The sequence below is a fragment of the Larus michahellis genome, chromosome 21 (assembly GCF_964199755.1).
Source record: "Larus michahellis chromosome 21, bLarMic1.1, whole genome shotgun sequence".
In the NCBI taxonomy this organism is placed as follows: Eukaryota; Metazoa; Chordata; class Aves; order Charadriiformes; family Laridae; genus Larus; species Larus michahellis.
The window spans coordinates 5,016,143-5,033,841 of record NC_133916.1 but is presented as its reverse complement, the minus strand read 5'-3'; the positions used below and the strand labels follow the sequence as shown (position 1 = coordinate 5,033,841).

Here is a 17,699-nt window from a genome sequence, read left to right as displayed (position 1 = left end):
GCTGTTGTGAGCATGGCTCGGGCATAGGCACAAGAGGAACATAAGAACGTGCCTGCCTTCTCCGACACTGTGCCCAGGCCACCCTTTGGCGTGGTGACGATGTTTCACTGGAAGGTGCCAGTGACCTGGCACTGTTCTCAGTGACTCCGTGTCTCAGATAAATGGCAAATGCTAGCAGACCCGCTGCCACACAGGCTTTATGGAAATGGCAGTGCAAATAAGTAAGAACAAAGCAGAAGCTGCCTGGAAATCACCTCACTGCAGAAGCGGCTGGTGGGATAGCGATCGCCAGCAAGTCTGTTCTCTCCCTGGCACCCTGAGAGACGCCTGGCCCTTTGCAGGGATGGAGCCACCTCAAGGCAGTGTGTTCCCGGCGCAGTCCCCCTCTGCCTCCACAGTGATAAGCTCCGAGATGCTTAGCTAGCCCCGGGATCCTTCCATGCTTTGTAATTGAATTAATAACTGTCTTAAAACTGCCATGCCAACCAGCAATCTGTTTCCTTCCCTACAGTACACAGCATGGTCACTAGTTAAATTAAGTGACTCCAGTAAGTGTGATGTTTTATGCAAGAGTAACTTCCAGCAGGGAACGGCCAGCTCAGCTCTCCTGGGCTCGGGGGAAGCAGCTCTTTACCTGTAACTCCCGGGGTTCGTCTCATGTTCCGGCTGCTCTTGCATGCGGAGATGAGGGTGAGACGGGATGAGGGGCTGCGCTAATTGGCTCGGTGGGTTCAGAGCAGCTGTCGGCTGCTCCTTGTGTCCGAGCAGCAGCCAATTACCCAGCCCTCGGCACCGGCAGCGGGGACGTGCTGCTGCGAGGGAGCCGCGTGCAGGCAGGAGCCTGGTGGTCCCCGGTGTCACGCAGGGGAGAGGGACTCTAATACTCTTCCTACTACTTTGGAATAAGAGAAAAGCAGCGTTTTGAGGGTTGTATTCTCTCCAAATCAGTGCAGGTGCCATTTTCCTTCTGAAATAGTTATATTCACAAAGGAGAAGCTTGTGTAAGCTGGAAGTCGTCTCGCGGTTGGGTCAGCAATGGCTGTGCTGAGCGAGTCGCAGCTGGAAATAACTCTGCTGGCCAGCAGGGAAAATAATCATGAGTTAATGGAGAATTAATAAGAAAGTAGCGTATGAATTGTGTTCTGATAGATGGTAGTGAATGGATTAAGATGTAACAGCTTTACATTTTGAGATTAATAGGTAGCGTATGGTAAATAATTTCTATTTATTTAACAAATCAAATATATATTATTAACACTCACATGCATGCTTTCTCTCATGGGGTGCTCTTTCCCAATCAAGCCAAATTATGCTAATCATCCCTTCTGATTCCACCCAGAGTCCGCACCCCGTTGCTGTCCGCTGCTGTCGCTTTTTCTCTGCCAAGGTTACGGACTACAACTGTCAGACATTGATTTTCTCAAACGTAATCAATGCCAGAAGTTCGGATGAATTTTTATCTGCACTTCCAAGGTGTCTGGTGGGTGTTGGGGGTGAAACGCCTGGATCTCACTCATTAAGCAAAACAACTGTGAGATTAAAGTAATAATTAAACAGTTACAAGTTCAGGGCATGGGTAGAACTAAGGATTGAGAGCAAAGCAGAGCGGTAAATCCCTGAGACTGATTGTCTGGGCTACTTCTGTCATGCCCGGACTCTAATTTTTAGTGTTACCAAAACAGGTGCCTTCCGTGGGGTCTTTCATTCGGGTAGTGCGGAGAAAACGAGCACAAAAGAAAGGTCTTCAAGCCAAATATCCACAAAGTGGCGTGATGGGCTCAGAATGGGGCATGCCCTATGCAGCCCTACTTTCTGTGTTAAAATCCAGCTCAGAGAGCAGAAGTGATGGTAAATACGCTGCTACGCCTCTCTAGAACAACATTCATTATTAGGAAAAATAAATGTTAGCGCCAATAGCTGAAAATGGAACATCTGAAAATTAAGATTTGGAAAAAGCTGCAGAAACGCTTGTACATTCCCCACAGTGCTCCAAGAGTGACTTGTGCTGTTATTTGGGAGAAAAATACCATATCGTGAAATACACCACCAAGGACACAGGGGTCTCCGTGCTTAGAAAAAAATCTCAAACTTTATACCAGGTATTGCTGGAATAGACAAAGCTCAAACCTTATCTCTTTGCCACTGCAGCGAGCAGGGGCGTGACTGCCTCGTGCGGCGGCGCTGGCCTATTTCTGGCAGGGCAGTTTTGTATTATTATTAGTATTTGGAATGTGCTGAAAATCAGACCTGAAAAGCCCAGGTGTCCAGGAGGCTGAACGCTTGCCCTTTGTGCTGAGCTCCGCACTAGCTTCGGAGACCAGGAAATGATAAATGTCTCAGTTGAATGTTTTCCAAGATGTATTCTGGTTTCTGAGGACATCAGCAGCAATCCTTTTATTGGGCACGGGCAGCGTAGCCATAGCTCCGCAGCACTGGCCACAGCCCGAAGCCTTGGCGCATGAGGGAGCTGGGCAATTAATTGGTTTTATAGGAAATCTGAACACACACACACACACACGTGCACAAAATCAAAGCGGTTATTTTTAAAGAGCAGCTCTCTGAGGAACAGAGGGTTATTTTTAATGAGAAGCTTTCTGAGGAACAAAGGGACAGTGCTTTGGCTAGCACTAGATTTCAAGATTTTCCATGGCTTTTACTGAATGAAGAAAGGCCAGAGAGATTTTTAGACTTTCCTGACAGCCCTGTTTGTTAGAGAGTTGTCTCTCTGCACTTCATAAGCTTTAAACCTTTACGTATCCCTGGGATGTCATCCTTTCAGTGGTACAGTGGAGGGAAGGGTGACGTTGCCATCCCAGCTTCCCAGGGCTGGAGACCTGGAGGCTTTAGGTCTTCACCACCTTTGGAGTGTTTCCTTGAGCCCCATCGATAGCTGCCATTATTTTGTCCCTGGTCCCCCACTCAGGTTGCCGGTGAGGATTTCTCAGCTGGCTCCTGAGATCCATTCCATCATCAGCCAAAGGTCAAGAGAAAATAACCCCCCCAGGCTTTACAGTGAAGCATTTTTTTTGCGGGCTCAGCCTTGACGGGGAGCAAGTTGCACGAACTCAGCTGGTTAATGGGAGAGCCCAACTCCATCTCGCTGCCTCTACCAGATTTGGGTCAGACCAATTTCCAAACAGGCTAATTGCCTCCCAATCTAGGGCAGGCACCCCTCCCTCTGCCTCCTCGGGGATCCAGAGAACATTAAAAGGTAATTAGATATTTATAAGGACAGGCGAGCAGTCTCTGCCTGGGATGATGAATTAGCTTGAAGACATTATCTAATTCTCAGTTGTCTGAAATGAAATGTCTCCCTCCTGAAAAGGGGACCTTCAGAGTGCAGCCTGAGACTCCCTGAGCTCCAGAAGCGGTCCCCCGATGGATGGGGGAATCTTTGCAGGCAGGGTATGGCCAAAAACGCATCCCTAGAAAAACCGGCAGGCGAAGTGGCTTCGCTGGGAGCGAGTCCTGCTGGCAGGAGGAAATTCCTCCATGTGTCGAGGCCAGAAGGAGCCTGGGCAGCACGGGCTGCAGAGGGCACTGCTCCTGCCAAGGCTTTGCCCGAGGAGCTGCATCTCCTGCATTTCACCTACATTTGAGTTTAGGAACGGGGAGACCTGTGTGTCAGCCATTCCTGTCCTCTTTCCTGCGTGGTACAAACAGAGGCTGGACGTAGCACAGAGGCATCCCCTGGTTCTCCCCATGTCCCACCTGGGAGAATCGGGCTGCGGCATTGCTGCAGCCGCACAAGCCCAGTGCAGAGCAGGGAGGGACCCGTCCCGGGCAGCAACACAGCACATACATGGCATGCCCCGGGCAACGTCTGTGTCCAGTTCTGGGCTCCCCGGGTCAAGAAGGACAGGGAACTGCTAGAGAGGGAACAGAGAAGGGCTGCCAAGATGCTGAGGGGACTGGAACATCTCTCTAATGAAGAAAGGCTGAGGGATTTGGGTCTCTTCAGTCTGGAAAAAAGATGAATGAGGGGGGGACCTTATCAACGCTTATAAATACTTCAAGGGGGGGTGTCAGGAGGATGGGGCCAGGCTCTTCTCAGTGGTGCCCAGGGACAGGACAAGGGGTAACGGGCACAAACCTGACCATGGGAAGTTCCATCTCAACACGAGGAGGAACTTCTTTACCCTGAGGGTGGCAGAGCCCTGGCACAGGCTGCCCAGAGAGGTGGGGGAGTCTCCGTCTCTGGAGACATCCCAACCCCGCCTGGCCGCGTTCCTGTGCCACCTGCTGTGGGTGACCCTGCTCTGGCAGGGGGTTGGAGGGGATGATCTCCAGAGGGCCCTTCCACAGAACCCTACGATTCTGTGATTTTGTAATGTCCCGCTTGGCACCTCCGAACAGCCCCTCTCGGCTCCCCATGGAAACCTCCAGCCGGGAGAGGCGAGCGGCTGCTCTTACCCAGGGCGGTGAGGACAGGTAGGGATGTGCGGAGAAATCCAGCGGCGACTCCCATCCTGCACCTCCGGCCAGGTTACAGCCTCCGCGGCGGCGCCTCTGCGGGTGGTTGGGGACAGCAGCCCTGCGAGGGACAGAGAAAGGGGTCATTTGCCGCGCTGCTGCGGCTCCGCGCGAGGGGCCTCCAGCTGCGCGTCCCTGCTGGCCACAGGCCCAGGGTGACAGTCACGTCCAGCTGCCTGGTGAGGAACACGCTGGGGTTTGAAGGAGCTCTTTTTCTCTCTGACATGACAGATCTGGTTGGGAAATTATTGTTCCTCCACCCTTACTATGCGCTGTTCTTTCTTCCTCCTCCAAAAATAATGCTTCCTTCGTACCATTTTTTATTAAAAAACGCAAAGCCAGAAGCACACAGGATATTGGTGGCAGGGAGGGAGAAGGAAGAAATAATTTGTTCTTGTTATTTTGTGGAAAAGGTGTCTTTAATTGAAACTCTTCAGGCAGGCGGTGACTGCTTCTGGGTGTCACGCCAGCCCCAAGTCTCCTGTTCCGGAGAGGTTGGGGGGAGCCCAGCTCGTCCCCACGCACTGCACCCCGGCTAAGATTAACGCCTTTGAATTGTTAATCAAGAGATAAGGGAGCGCCGAGGCACTTCTTGATGCCGTGAGACGCGTTGATAGGTGGAGCGGTGATTTCCAGACCCCTCTGCAGACTCACCACTTCCAAGGTCTCTCCAAAATTAAAAAACTCCAAAAAAACCCCCCCGAGCTGTTTGTGCAGACCCCGGTCCCTGTGCTCTCCCGGCTGAACCCACCGTGGGACCAGCTTCAGAGCGCGCACCCCTTTCCTTCTAACTCCAGGCTGGGGTGTTTTTTTCCCCCCTCTTTGTTAACAAACGCTTTTGAATTAACGCATGGAGGAGCCCCATGGCCCGGCGGAGCCCCGTGTTCCCCGGTGCCCTCCCGAACGCCCACCCCGGTGAGCTGGGGCTGAAGGCGCTGCCAAGAGCCGGGCTGCGAGTGCTGCTTATCCCTCTGCTCCAGCTGGTGCCGCTTCCACTCCTCTCCCTGCCCATCTGTCCGCCCCAGCAGGCAGAGCTGCTCCTCCGAGCAGGGATTAGCTCGTTATCCCATGGGATGCGGCCCCCTGCGCCTGGCTGCTTTAAAAAAAAATATATCCCGTGCCCTGCTCATTAATAGCAGCCCTTGAAACGCACCTGAGCAAACAGCGATAGTCCCGCGTTTGCTCCTCGTCCTGCCTGCGGGGACCCTGGCGGGGTGGGAAGAGCCACCTGCCCTCTTTGTGTCCTCACCCCAAAGAGGAGATTTTGCTGAAACACTTGAAAGGGAGGAGAAACACGCACACACCCCCCCGCCATCCCAAATCCTCCTTGGTTTTTATCTTGCGGGGGCCAGAGGGCTGGATCCCAGCCTCCCTGCCGGGCCAGCGCTGAGAGCAGAGCCCAGCCCGCCTGCCCTGCTGAAATACTTTTTATATGCCAGGCCCTTAAATAAGGCTGGTGCTTAATTGCGCTGCGTGGCCGGGGAAGGAGGGACCCCTGCCATGAAGAACCGGCGGGAGAGGACGGAGCGGTGCCACAGCCAGGCCATTCGGGGACAAAGCGGGGAAGGGCGTGAGACGCATCGGCATGAAAACTGCTCCACGCAGTTTGTCCCAGCATCCCCAAAGCGAGTCAGTCACATGAAATCACTTGATGTCAACGAGAATCATGCCCCAAATGGTGTCCTGAACCCACGGCCTTTCAGCTAACACTGCCTCATTGTTCCCTGCCTTCCCCCTCTGCCTGCTTCCCCCTCCTGTGGCTGGTGCTCACGTCGTAAGCACTTTGGGACAAGGACCAGCTTTTTGCTGGGTCTGTTTTGCAGGCAGCGCTGCGATGTGGGCTCACAGGCAACGCCAGCGCTGCACTAATTAAGAAGTTGACTTTTCCAACTCTCTGCAGTTTGGTTTCTTCACCGGCGTGTTGCAATGCCCGGGGTTTGGGAAAGGCAGTGAGCACCGATGCTGTTCCTACACCCAGCGGCAGCAAATTAAAGCGAGAGAGTCTTGCTCCATCGCTGCCAGCCCCATTTTCGGAGGCTCCATCCTCTGCCTGCAGCTTTGCTCCCTTCTGCTCGTTTTCCCTCTCGCTTTTAAAACAAATAGGAAAGAGTGTGGGAAAGTTGGATTTTTTGTTATTTTTTAATAAGGAGAGGGCAGCGTGAGGAGGTCGGGGAAGGCGGTGTTGGCCTCCAGCTCCTCCGGGCTGCTCCTGCCCCTCTGCTGCCTCTCTGGTTTATCAGCACTTCACACTTTCTGCTGTACGAAAGGGGATACTGCAGCCGAGCCCCCCCCCCCCGGCTGCTTTCGCCTGCACAGGCGGCGGTGCCAAGGGCTGGTGAGGAGGGAGAGGAGGGTGGGCTGCGATGCCCTTCTGCGGGAATACTTCTGACGGCATCCCCCTTCGGCTTCCTTCCCCGTGGCCGAGCAAAGCTGGTATCTTGTAAAAATTAAGCTGGTTTGAATTATTTAATTAGTTATTGATTCATTATTTATGATGTAAACTAGAGCTTTGATCCCCAGTTCTGCTGCCAGCTCTGGCTCTGCAGCTTCCCTCTTTCCACCCCGACCTCCACATCTGCTCTGATCCTTAATGTTCACATCATTTTCTCTTCTCTTTTCCTTGTGTCCGTCCCTTCCATTGCTCCAAAACCCACCCCACACCCCCCCAGACGTGTATTTGCTCCTGAAGCGCCCGGGGTCCTTTCCAAGGAGGAGGTGTGTGGTGCCGCGGTGCCACGGCCTGCGCTGGGGCACGGGGAGATGCTGCTGGTTTGTTCTTTTAAATCCAGCCTCAGCCCAACCCCGGCTTTCGTTCCTTTGTAAAAAATTCGGAATGTGATGACAAGGGAGAGCTCCAGGTACAACCCACAGCAAACGAACACGTGAGAGAGTAACGGAGCAATTTCTACAAGTGCTGATGCTGTATTTGTTCGCAATTAGAGACTGGATGAAATAATCCTCTCGGATACTGTTTTGCGTGTTCCTGATTGTCTTATCGCCTAAGTGCCACGATCGAATGGTGCCCGAGGGCCTGACGCCACGGGATCGCATCCGGGGCTGCGCTGGGACCATGGGGGCATCTTAGAGCCGCGACCCCGAGCCGTGGGTCCTGCGTCTGACTCTGAACTTCTCCAAAGTGGGGATGTGCACTTTGCATCTGATAGTTAGGCCTGCTCGCCATCCTTAATTAGAAGAGAGCCCACAGGGACCTGTTCTTTCCCCTCTTCAGAGGGTATTTTGACAGTCACTCGAGAGCCTTCTGTTGTACTGAAAGGGGATCTGTCATCCCTGCTAATGGATGCTGTCATTAATACTTCCAGTGGCAAGGGAGGCATGGGCACACTTGAAAACACGCGCATTAGCCCTTTCCTCGGGAGCCCCTGGGAGCTCCATTATCGCGGAGGCAGAGTTAAGGAGCTACAGAGAGAGTTTGAGTCCTCTTGAGCCTCTGCGGGGGGAGACGCTGCCTGGTCCAGCGCCCGCGGCCCCGGTTCTGGCTGTGGAGCAGCATCGCCTGGAGGAGGGAACCCCGGCAGGAGTCCGGGCATGGGGAGAGAGGGGCAGAAATGGCTTTCGGGAGGAGACGGGCTTTAACAAGAGCCGACATGGCCATCACAAGCAAAGTGCAACATATCGCCAGGATAAATGAGCGTAATTCAATCTCCTGTACTTAGGGTGGTGAGACGAGCATTTGGGTGTTAAGTGGGGCAGCTCCTTCTGCTGCAGCGTTCCCCGGGGGAGGATTGCTCCCCAGGGTGGGTGACGCAGGAATTTGTCCTGTGCTGCGAGTGTCCCTTTCATTAAGGATCGTCGCTAAGGCTGGAAAGGGCACGCTTTTGATCGTTGCTAGATTTTGGCTTGCAAAACCTCCTCAAGGTTAGGTACATTTTGTCCATCTCCAGAACAGCATGTTTCAATGAGTTGCAAATGGTTTTCTTGTAATGTATCTGTCCTCTTGTAAAACTGCCTGTGCTGGGGAGGGGTTGATTTAGATGCAAACTCTGGATTCAGTCTTTCCCCAGCTTTTTTGGGTTCAGATCTGTTGGTCCGGCTGCTGACGCAGAAATCCTGAGCCACCCAAAACCCAGTGAAGTCCCCCAGGTCCAAATGAGGACCACAGGAACCCTCGGAGGGGTTCAGAGCCCTGCGGTGGGGCTCAGCCCTCCCTAGGCTCACCAGTCGCCCCATAACGGACACCAAACCTGTCTGCAGGCACTGGGGGGACGCTGCTCCTGATGGAGAGGAGTGCTGCGGGCACTGCCTGCTGGCTTTGTCCCCGGCTGCGGCAGAGCCGTGTCCCAAAAACACTTCTAGCAGTAGCTGGGGGGGGGGGTCCTGGGTGCCCCCTCTCCTGCCCAGGTGGGTTTGGGTCGCTCTTGGCATGTTAGAAAAGTCCCAAAGGCTCTGCCTTTGGAGAAGATCTCGGGGCAGGTCTTGCAAGCTGGGGGAGAGGAGCAGCTCTCCGTGGGGAGGCTCCTGGCCATCAGCGACACCCCGCTGTCCCTGTCCCACCCTGTCACCCTCGCCCAGGACAGAGCCAACAGGGTGGCTGCTGTCACCGCTGCGGGGTGGGATTCACCTGCAATGGGCGCATTCACCTCCCCTGGGCACGATGTTCCCGACGTCGCCCCGAGGAGCCGGGCAGGGGGCAGAGGGAGGGAATAGAGCGCGGACCTGGCGGAGGAGAGCTGTCCCCCGGGCTGTGCTTGCCCAGGAGGAGCCGAGGCTGGTGCAGGATGCTCGGAGCCCCTGGCCCGGGGCTGCGTGAGCAGATGGTGCTCACAGCCCGGCCTCCTTCCCTGCTGAGCCGCCGCGACGCCCCCCGCAGCTGGGGCTGGAGCCTGGCTCTGCCGTCTGGATGCATTTGTTATTGCCCGGTGGGCTGAGGCGTTGGCACCGGGGACACGCACGCACACTCTGCACCACGCTGCGGTGCCCAGCACGGCACGTCCTGCCGCGGGAAGGCTTTGCTGGGGGAGCTCATGCCCAGGTGGGGGGTTAAAGCCGGTGTGTCCCGTCCGCCCGTCCGTCTGTCTGTCTGCCCTCGCTGCTTTTGCACCTGGGGAAGGCTGGCAGCCTGCAGGGGAGATGCGGTGCCATGGCTGTGATGTTCAACAGCCCGGCTCGGGGACAAGGGAGATGGTCCATGGCAGAAGGTTTGAGCACCAGGGTGGGAGCAGAGCCGCCGAGCAGGGGGCTCTCACAGGCCAGGGTGACCCACAGCCCCCAGAGCCGCTGCCCTTGCCCTGTGTCCCAGGTGTGAGCAATTGCAGCCAGCCCTCGTTAGTGTAATTGCTGGCAGGGCTGGGCTCTGCTCTCCCAGCTCAGTGCAGAGACCGGAGTGTGACGGAGAGAGGTAAGGGGGGAAAGAGGAGAGAAAAAGGTTTAATTTTGGGGGTATTCAGCACCCAGAGGAGGAGGATGGGGAGCTGCGGTGTGGAAGGACCCTGTTGGGAGGGGATGGGTGCGGGTTTTCCCTCTTAATGTGGCTGGGAAGGGTGGCCTGGGCTCCCTCGGGGCTGGTGTCACTGGGGTGACTGGGAGCTGGCGCTGTGGGTTTGCTCTGGGTCTCTGTGTGGTCTGTAGCCCTGACTGGTTTGTGTTCAACGTTGGTGGCTGCTGCCAGTTTGGGGTGTCCTGCCTCAGCTGTGCGTGGTCTTAACCCCCAGCATGGCCTCTGTGTCCCTGTCCCTTCCCTAGCGAGAGCCTCCAGCGTCCTGCCTGCCTCTGGGAGCTGTTGGCTGAAATAGATTGTATTTTTAGAAATGAAGTCAAGCAGCAAAATCTCAGTCTCTACAAACCTGTCTTGCTTCTGCTGGAAGAAAAGTGAAGTGTGTTTGCTGGGGCACCCCCGAAACTCAGGGGTGGGGTCGTATTTGGGGTGGGGGTTGGTTTGGTTTGGGTCTGGCTCTGGTTCTGTCGCTTCTAGTGGAACCGCCTGGGTGCCGCGGTCCTGCCTTGCGTGGCAGGGGTGCTGCGGGGCCTCCTGGCAGAGCCCTGCCAACCGATTTACATCTGGAGCAATTCTGAATCACCATATCCATGGAAACTAATGTGCCTCTCCCTTTGACATGGAGCATCCGGAGGGATGCCGTGTTCCCTCTCTCCCCCCGGTCTCACAGACCTCGTAGGGCCGAGGTGCGTGCATGGGCGCTAATTAATTGTTTTGGAGACTGTGGGATTTGGGGTGGGAAATGGGTGAGGGGTGGTGGCTGAGCCCCCCCGTGTCTGCGCGCTCTGCGGGGGTGCATCGGCTGGATGGGCACATCTCGGCGCGTGGGGTACCCGCGCCTGGGCTTGTGTGTGCGGGCGGGGGGGTAACGCAACCCCGGGGAATGGTCAGTGGTGACCCCAGCTCTGTATTTAATACTCCTCGGTGCGCAGAGGCCGTGTGCTGCCTGCCCCGGGGGGAGGAAAGGCTCTGGGCATCCCTTTCCCAGCCCCACTGGGGACGGGACGCGCTGGGACCGATGCTCTCGCCCTGTGCCAGCCCCTTGGCTGCGCTGCTGCATCTTATCAATCACTGATAACTTAATTGTAATGGAGCTGGTTTTGATAAGGATCGATATTTGATCAGTGGCTCCTGCGCTTTCCCCCCGAGGCGGGTGAAGGGAGGGGAGCAGCTCAGAGACGTGGTGGGGCACAGTGAGAGTGGGCAGCATAGATTATCCAATATCCTGGAAAAGATGGGAGAAAAATCTCTGCAAGGGGAGGGAAAGCCCTGCCTGTGGGACACGGGAGGCTCTGCTTCAGTAAATGCATCACTGGTGTGGCTGGGGAGAGCCCTGCGCTGCCGGGAGGGGACGGAGGCTGCAACGCTCGTGCCTTTTGCATCAATTTTTTTTTATGTTAGATGGACCCGTGTTTGAGGAAAGTGCTGGGAGAAGAGCTGTGCTTCTCCGAGTGGATTATGTGGTGTGTTTTGGGGGTGAATGTGTGGTCCTGATGCCCAAGAGCAACTCCTGCCTATGGCAGGGAGAGGTTTAGCATCACCTGGGGACAAAACAGGCCTGTTTAGTCCTCCTCATCCCGGCGCAGGGAGCAGGCAGGGCTCTGTGATGCGATCCCAGCGGGGCGGCTGCATTAAGGCATGGTCTTCAAGTATTCTCTGTTTTTTCTGTTGTCTTTTAAGTGCTTTTTCCTAATAATTGGCTGGTGCATTCATGTACGTCGCGGGTCACGGCACCTCATTGTAAGCGGGTCTCAGTGGGAGTTTTCCTTTGGTTCAGCCCCCAGCCAGCAAGTTCCTCCCCCCGAGACAGGCAAGCCCTGGTGCTTGTGCCCAGCTCAGCATCTCTTTGTGCAGGGGACAAAGCCAGGATTGGCGTTCACTGGGGAGACACGGGCTGGGGCGTGATGGGTTTGGGGGAGAAAAAGCCAGGATCTGCGTTCAGGGGACGGGTTTGGCATTGGAGTCGCCATAGTGGTAAAATCTAATTGTAATAAACCAGGTGATGTTATGAATGGCCTTTACTGCTCTTCTATTGGGCAGTTTGAATTTTAGATCTGAGATTTGCAGTTAGTTTTTGCTTTCTTTTTCTTTTTTTTTTTTCCTCCCTTCCTGAACCAGCCAGATCCCGTCTCTGGCTGCGATCACCTTAGTGCCTCAGGGTGCTGGAAATCCAGCCCGAGCTGCGTGATCCTCACCTCTCCTGCAATAAGCCCTTAGTAAATCCCCGGGATTTTGGAGCTGAAGCTCTCGGTGGGACCCGGAGGTGTCCCCGCAGCCGGACCAGGCTCGTGCCACCTCCAGGAGAGCCCTCGTGGTCCTCGGGCAGCGCTGCCGGGGCGGCTGCAGCATCTCGGCCCCGAGGAAACGCCGTGGGGACCAGCACGGTGTGTTAAAAAGCAAAGGAGACCAACAGAAACAGCCCAGGAGAGCCTCCCACGCCGGCTGGGGACCCCGGGAGCTGGGGATGGAGGAAGCTTTGCTCGGGAGGGGATTTCCCCGCTGCCTCCAGGGCTGGGCACGAGCACCGTGTTCGACCCGGGCTGCCAGCATGCAGCTCCTAAGCTCTCCCTGAAGACTTGTATTTCGATCAATAGCCTGAGTCGATAGCAGCTGGAAGGATGCTCAAAGTCTTTGAAAACAAGGCCACAAGTGACTTCAGTTTAGCACACGGGCGTTTGAGAGATGATGTCTGCCTGAAAGCCTTGTTAATGCCCTGATTACACTTGCTAAAGTTCCAAATATCGGGATTGTCTTCTAGGCGGTCCCCTGCAGATTCACGGTATTGCAAACCGCTCTCTAAGCATAGCTGAGCACAGCCTCGCGCCGCTTTGCTGGTTGTGAACCTGGGGACGCTGAGGCGGGCTGGATGTCGGGCTGTCGTGCTGGCAGAAGGGACGGGAAGGGAGTCGAGGTCTCACTGCGCCTGCTGCCATTGTCTCCCCAAAATAAAACCCCCCAAATAAAGCTTCACGCTGCAGGTTTTCCTCTCCTCTCGCAGCGCGGCACCACGCACTGAGCGCGCGCAGCTCGGCCGTGGGGAGCTCTGCCTAAACCCCGGGACATCCACAGCGCTGCCAGCCGCGCAAACCCACCCACTCTCTGCTATTAGTGCTGCCGTGGCGTCAGCAGCAGAAACTCTTTGATGTGGCACCGGTATAAATAGCTCCCTACCTGCGATGGAGCCTGGCTCCATCCCCTCCCCTCTGCTGCCTGGGGAATCGCTTGGCAGGAGCCTGGGAGAGGCTGCAGGGAGGAAAAACAAGCGCGGAACTGGGGAAACCTTCTGGCTAACGCTGCTCCGGGAAGGTGGTGTGTTATATGGGGAAGCCCTACCGTGTCGCAGCCCATCACCCCAGCACTAGCTGCCGTGGGGGTGTCACTGGGTACAGTCACACCGGCAGCGAGGGCGAGAGCCTTCCCAGTGTGGTGGGGGTCCGTGCGTGGCACCGGCCATCTCCCCCAGCCCCACAGAGCTCCTGGCACCGCTGATGCTTGTGCTGGCCATGCTGGGGGTGATGGGCACCGGGGTGTCAGGGGGACGCGGTACCCCAGGCGGAAGGGACCTTGGTGAAGCAGTGCTAAAATCCTCTCCCTCCTAGGAGAAGGTTAGGGCATCCGCTCTAATGGTGTCATATTTATTTTGCTCCTTGGAAGGCGTCATCCCCGTGTCCGACCTTCTCGCCTGTCTTTGTTAAAGTGGTTTTTAGCATTCGGTCTCCAAATAGTGCCAGGCTGCTCTCTTCTTTATAAAAACAAGCAAGAACCAGCACAAAGCATGCATCCCTCTTCCTTCCTCCAGCATAGGCTCCCTGTTTTATGGCGTTCTGGTGCAGGACTGACAGCTCTACAGGCTGTACGATAAATAATACATGTAATAATTTAGGACCTAGGCTGCTGGTGGGGGCTGGGTTCGGTATTTCACAACCGGCCGTGGGCGGGATACCTCTCCTGCTCCCTGAGGTCTCGGGACATCTCCCTCGCGGTGGTGTTAAACATCTCGCCAGTAAGATCACGGACCCCACAACTGCCTTGTAGCAATGGGACCGAGACTGTTTGTCATGGAGAAGAAAACATTTTGGGTTCAAGGAAGCAGGTTTTGTATAGCTCTCAAGCTGACTTTTTTTCCCTGTCTGCTGAGACCTATTCCTTCTCTACAGCTCCGCAAGCACCCAAAGACATCTGGTGTCAGAAAAAGACAGAAAGTGTCTAGAAAGAGCCTGATACAGCCGATCACAGCAGATTTTAATAATGTTTCTTCCCTTCCATCTATGTTTTTTGACACTTAAAGGAATCTCTGAGGAAGCTTCCCTTATCTGTTTCTGTGTGCCTGCGCTTTAACAGCATTTTTTGAAAGCCCCTGGTCAATTCTGGGGTTTCCTGCGTGATGTATTTGTTTATCCGGCAGCGCTGCAAGCTAACCTGTTGCAAAGGGGATGTTTGCAGCGACATGCTCCCTTTGCTGCAGAGCCCTGGGCTTCCAAGATGGACCATCGGCCCATCCCAAAACCTTCCTGGGCACCCGTCGTTCCTCATCCCTGGAAAGCTGGGCTGACAGTGCGTGGCACTGATTTAGGAAGGGGAGAGACGTGCTGTGCAGGGTAACGACAGGCTGTAGTTAACTGTATTAAGCCAGTCCCCGTGAGACAGAGCAAAACCCATCGCTGTTTTGAGCAGAAGAGCTGGCCGGAGCGGGCGAGCCCGGTGCTGGGAGCTAGCCCTGTGGCCACCGAGCCCGGGGCTCCCCGGCTCCTGCAGCTCTGCTGAGCAGGGAGCCCCGTGCGGCTCAGCTGGGGAGCTGTCGGGAGGCTCCCTCGGGATGGGATGTGTTCCAGGTGACTGCGTGGGTTTGCTTCGTGCCCAGCAACCTCGAGGAAAGCTCTCCAGGATCGGGGTGGTGGCGTGGCCATTGCAAATGGAGAAGGTGCTGGGGGAGCCCTGGGGGTTTGCGAGCGTCGCTGAAGGGAGGAGGCACTGAGAGACGCGGGGAGGTGTCTGCCCCTCATGGGATCGGTGACTTTTCATGGATAATTTGGACGTGCACAAAGCATGCAGGGTGGCTGGGCAGCCGGGCCATGCTTTAATGCCCGTGAGCTCAGTCTCCATGTGGACTCCCAGCTCCGTTGGGCCAGACCCTCCGCGCGTGTAGGCGCATCTGGTGCCTGTGTGGGAACTACCTCCCTGACGGCATGGTTGAGTTTTCTGCCTTCTATGATTTGCTTGTGGTAAATCTGCAGAGAAAATAATAGCACAGGCCATTAAATTCTCTGCAGATGTATTTTGAGTGACAAAAGTCGTGGTTGCTCTGTTCGGTAGTAATTGATCGGGTGATGGAGAAGAGCATTAGCATCCCTTTGTCTCCGACTACTCTAATCATGCTCCAGGGAGAGCGTGCAGCTGGGCTTGACGTGACCCTCGTTTTCTCTTTTCTTTAGTCTTGGGTCATTCTAATCTACCCCTGGAAAGTACAGTTATTTCTAGAAAGTTTGGAACCCGCCGCTTTCCGGTATTAGCAAAGCAAGTGGATTTTGGGGTTGGAGCTGTTGCTGTCGGGTGCGCTCGGTACCAAATATACAGCCTTGAGAGGTTCATGTGTGGAGGCAAACCCGCTCCTAAATCCCGCGCAAGAGCCTGTGCTTCAGCTTTGTACCCTGAGAACTTGTTGTGGACAAGCCTGGAGGTGGCTGGGAAGGAGCAAGAGCCGTTCTGGTGTCTGGCTGGAGTCCTGGGCCGGGGGTGCTGCTGGGGAGGGCTGGGGTCGCTCCCAGCTCTCGGATGTAGAGGCTGCAGCCTCCCATCCTCAAAGCAACCAGTGTTTCCTTAGAGATGACAATCTCTTATGAATGCTCTCCAGTCCAGCCAGAAAAATAACGCTGAGGCTGGTGGGGGTGGTGCAAGCCTGGGCGGGGGGTCGGGGGGTCAGCCTGGGTGAGAGGCGAAGGCAGGGGGGAGCTTGGGAAGTTTAATACAGGGGGATTGGAGCCCCCCAAAACACAGCCCAGCCTGCCCTGCCGCGGGCTGCTTCTCCATCCCAGCATCCGTCCCGCTGCGAGTGGGAAGGAGTGAGGGGGTGCTTTGGGGGGGGCAAGTTCTTGTCCACGACTTTGCACTGAGCCCCTCCAGCTCCCCACTGCTTCCCCGACAGGCTGCAAAGCCCCCACCAGCCTCAGACACAGAAATACCCCCGTGTGCCCAGAGCAGCCCCGTCTCCCACCCCTGCTCTGCCCTCGGTGGGGGCGTGGGGGGTATAAGGACTTGGGACACCGCGGTCTTCCTCATCCTCCCTCCCTGGAGAGGAAACCCACGTCTCTTGGGCTGCTCCGGGCTCCGCCAGCCCGCGCTGGAGATGCTGAAGTAGTTTTGTGCAGCAAGAGCCGTGGGAGCCCCCCCTCTACCCCTCCCAGGCACCGTGTTCAAGATGCCCGACCCTGCCAGCGGGCTCTCAAAGTGCCCCCAGCCAGAATGCACCAGGAAAAGCACGACAATAATAATTAATAGTAACAATAATAGAAAAATATTCTCAGACTTATTCCGTAAGAGACGTTTCTGCTGACAGCCGTGTCGACCTCGGCCGCTCACCCCTGCCACAAGTGACACAGCCATAGCCCCCCCTCTTCCTCCCACCCCCGTCCCCTCTCCAGCGCAGGCGGAGCCCGCATCGCCCGCAAAGCCATCACCCGCCGAGAAAAGCCCAAACCGACGCCTGCTCCCGCCTTCCCCATCCCCGCCGGAGGCGAGCGGGATCTGGCAGGTTCCCTCTCGCCGGAGCAAAGCCAAGCGCGCCTGCAAGTTGTCTCTGATGGGGAATGGTGCCCTGAAACCCGGAGCCTCCGTCCTCCCTCTGGGCTGGGGGAAGGATGGAGAAGGCACTTACCTTGTGCGGGGCGGGTGCGTGCGCCGGGGGCTCGGCTGCGAGGCAGCGCTTGGCTGGTGCCTGCCCGAGTGTGGATGTGTGTGCCCAAAGCCACTGCAGCATCTCTGCATTAGGATGTGCTCCTCCCTCTCCTCCTCCTTGCGTGCGCGCTCCCTCGCTCGCTGCCAACCGCCACGCCGGTCCCTGGAGAGGGTATTTTTTTTCTTCTGCCTTTACCTCACTTGCCACAGTCCAAGGACCAGTCAGGGAGGCAGAGCGACTTGCAGCATCATGCATAATTCATGCCCTTCCTCAGCCTCCCTGGCTGCTGCTCCCACCAGTCCCCAGCAGAAACCCCTCGCCTGCGCCGATCGCCGCCGGCTCCCCCCGTCCCTGGGGCTGGAGCAGGTGTGAGCCCGGGGCGGGGGGGACCCGAGGGGGGTCCGAGCCCATGTCTGTGGGGTGGAAGCAGGAAAGGGATTAGCCCTTAGGGGGTGTCTCGGTAGGGACACCCACCTCCGTGCAGTGTGTGTGTGTTTCTGTATATATGTGCACCCCCGTGCCTAAATATATGTCTATCTGTGTCTGTACACACATAACCAGGCTTGTGTGTGTGCTGGGGAGATTGCTTTATAGCAGGATTTTTGGGAAGCTCCATCGCGCTGAGCGTGGCTGCCGTAGGTGGTACCCGACAGCGCTGCGCCGGGGAGGACGGGGTTTCCTCGCAGCAGGGGTAGCGGAGCGGGACCCAGAGCGTGGCTCTGGATGCTGCCGGGGGGACACGGCGGGGTGGCAGCCGGGGTCAGCTTTGGCTTTTTTGGGTGTGCAGAGCCACCTTCGGCTGTTGCTGTGGTCCAAGGGGCTTAGGGCTGGGATTGCCTGCCTTGGCAGCGCTCTGCAAACTGTAGCTGTGCCCCCCCATGA

General features: G+C 56.3%; 1 protein-coding gene across 1 annotated transcript in view; it reads right to left on the bottom strand.

The window, feature by feature from the left end:
• Positions 1 to 16,940, bottom strand: part of CNTN2 (contactin 2) — a 29,253-nt gene extending 12,313 nt beyond the window's left edge. The window contains exons 1-2 of the mRNA XM_074563998.1: positions 16,797 to 16,940; positions 4,414 to 4,534 (exon numbers count right to left, since the gene is read on the bottom strand). Of these exons, the coding sequence (XP_074420099.1) occupies positions 4,414 to 4,468 (55 nt within the window). The 5' untranslated portion in view covers positions 4,469 to 4,534; positions 16,797 to 16,940. The remainder of the gene's footprint in view (positions 1 to 4,413; positions 4,535 to 16,796) is intronic.
• Positions 16,941 to 17,699: the final 759 nt, after the last annotated feature.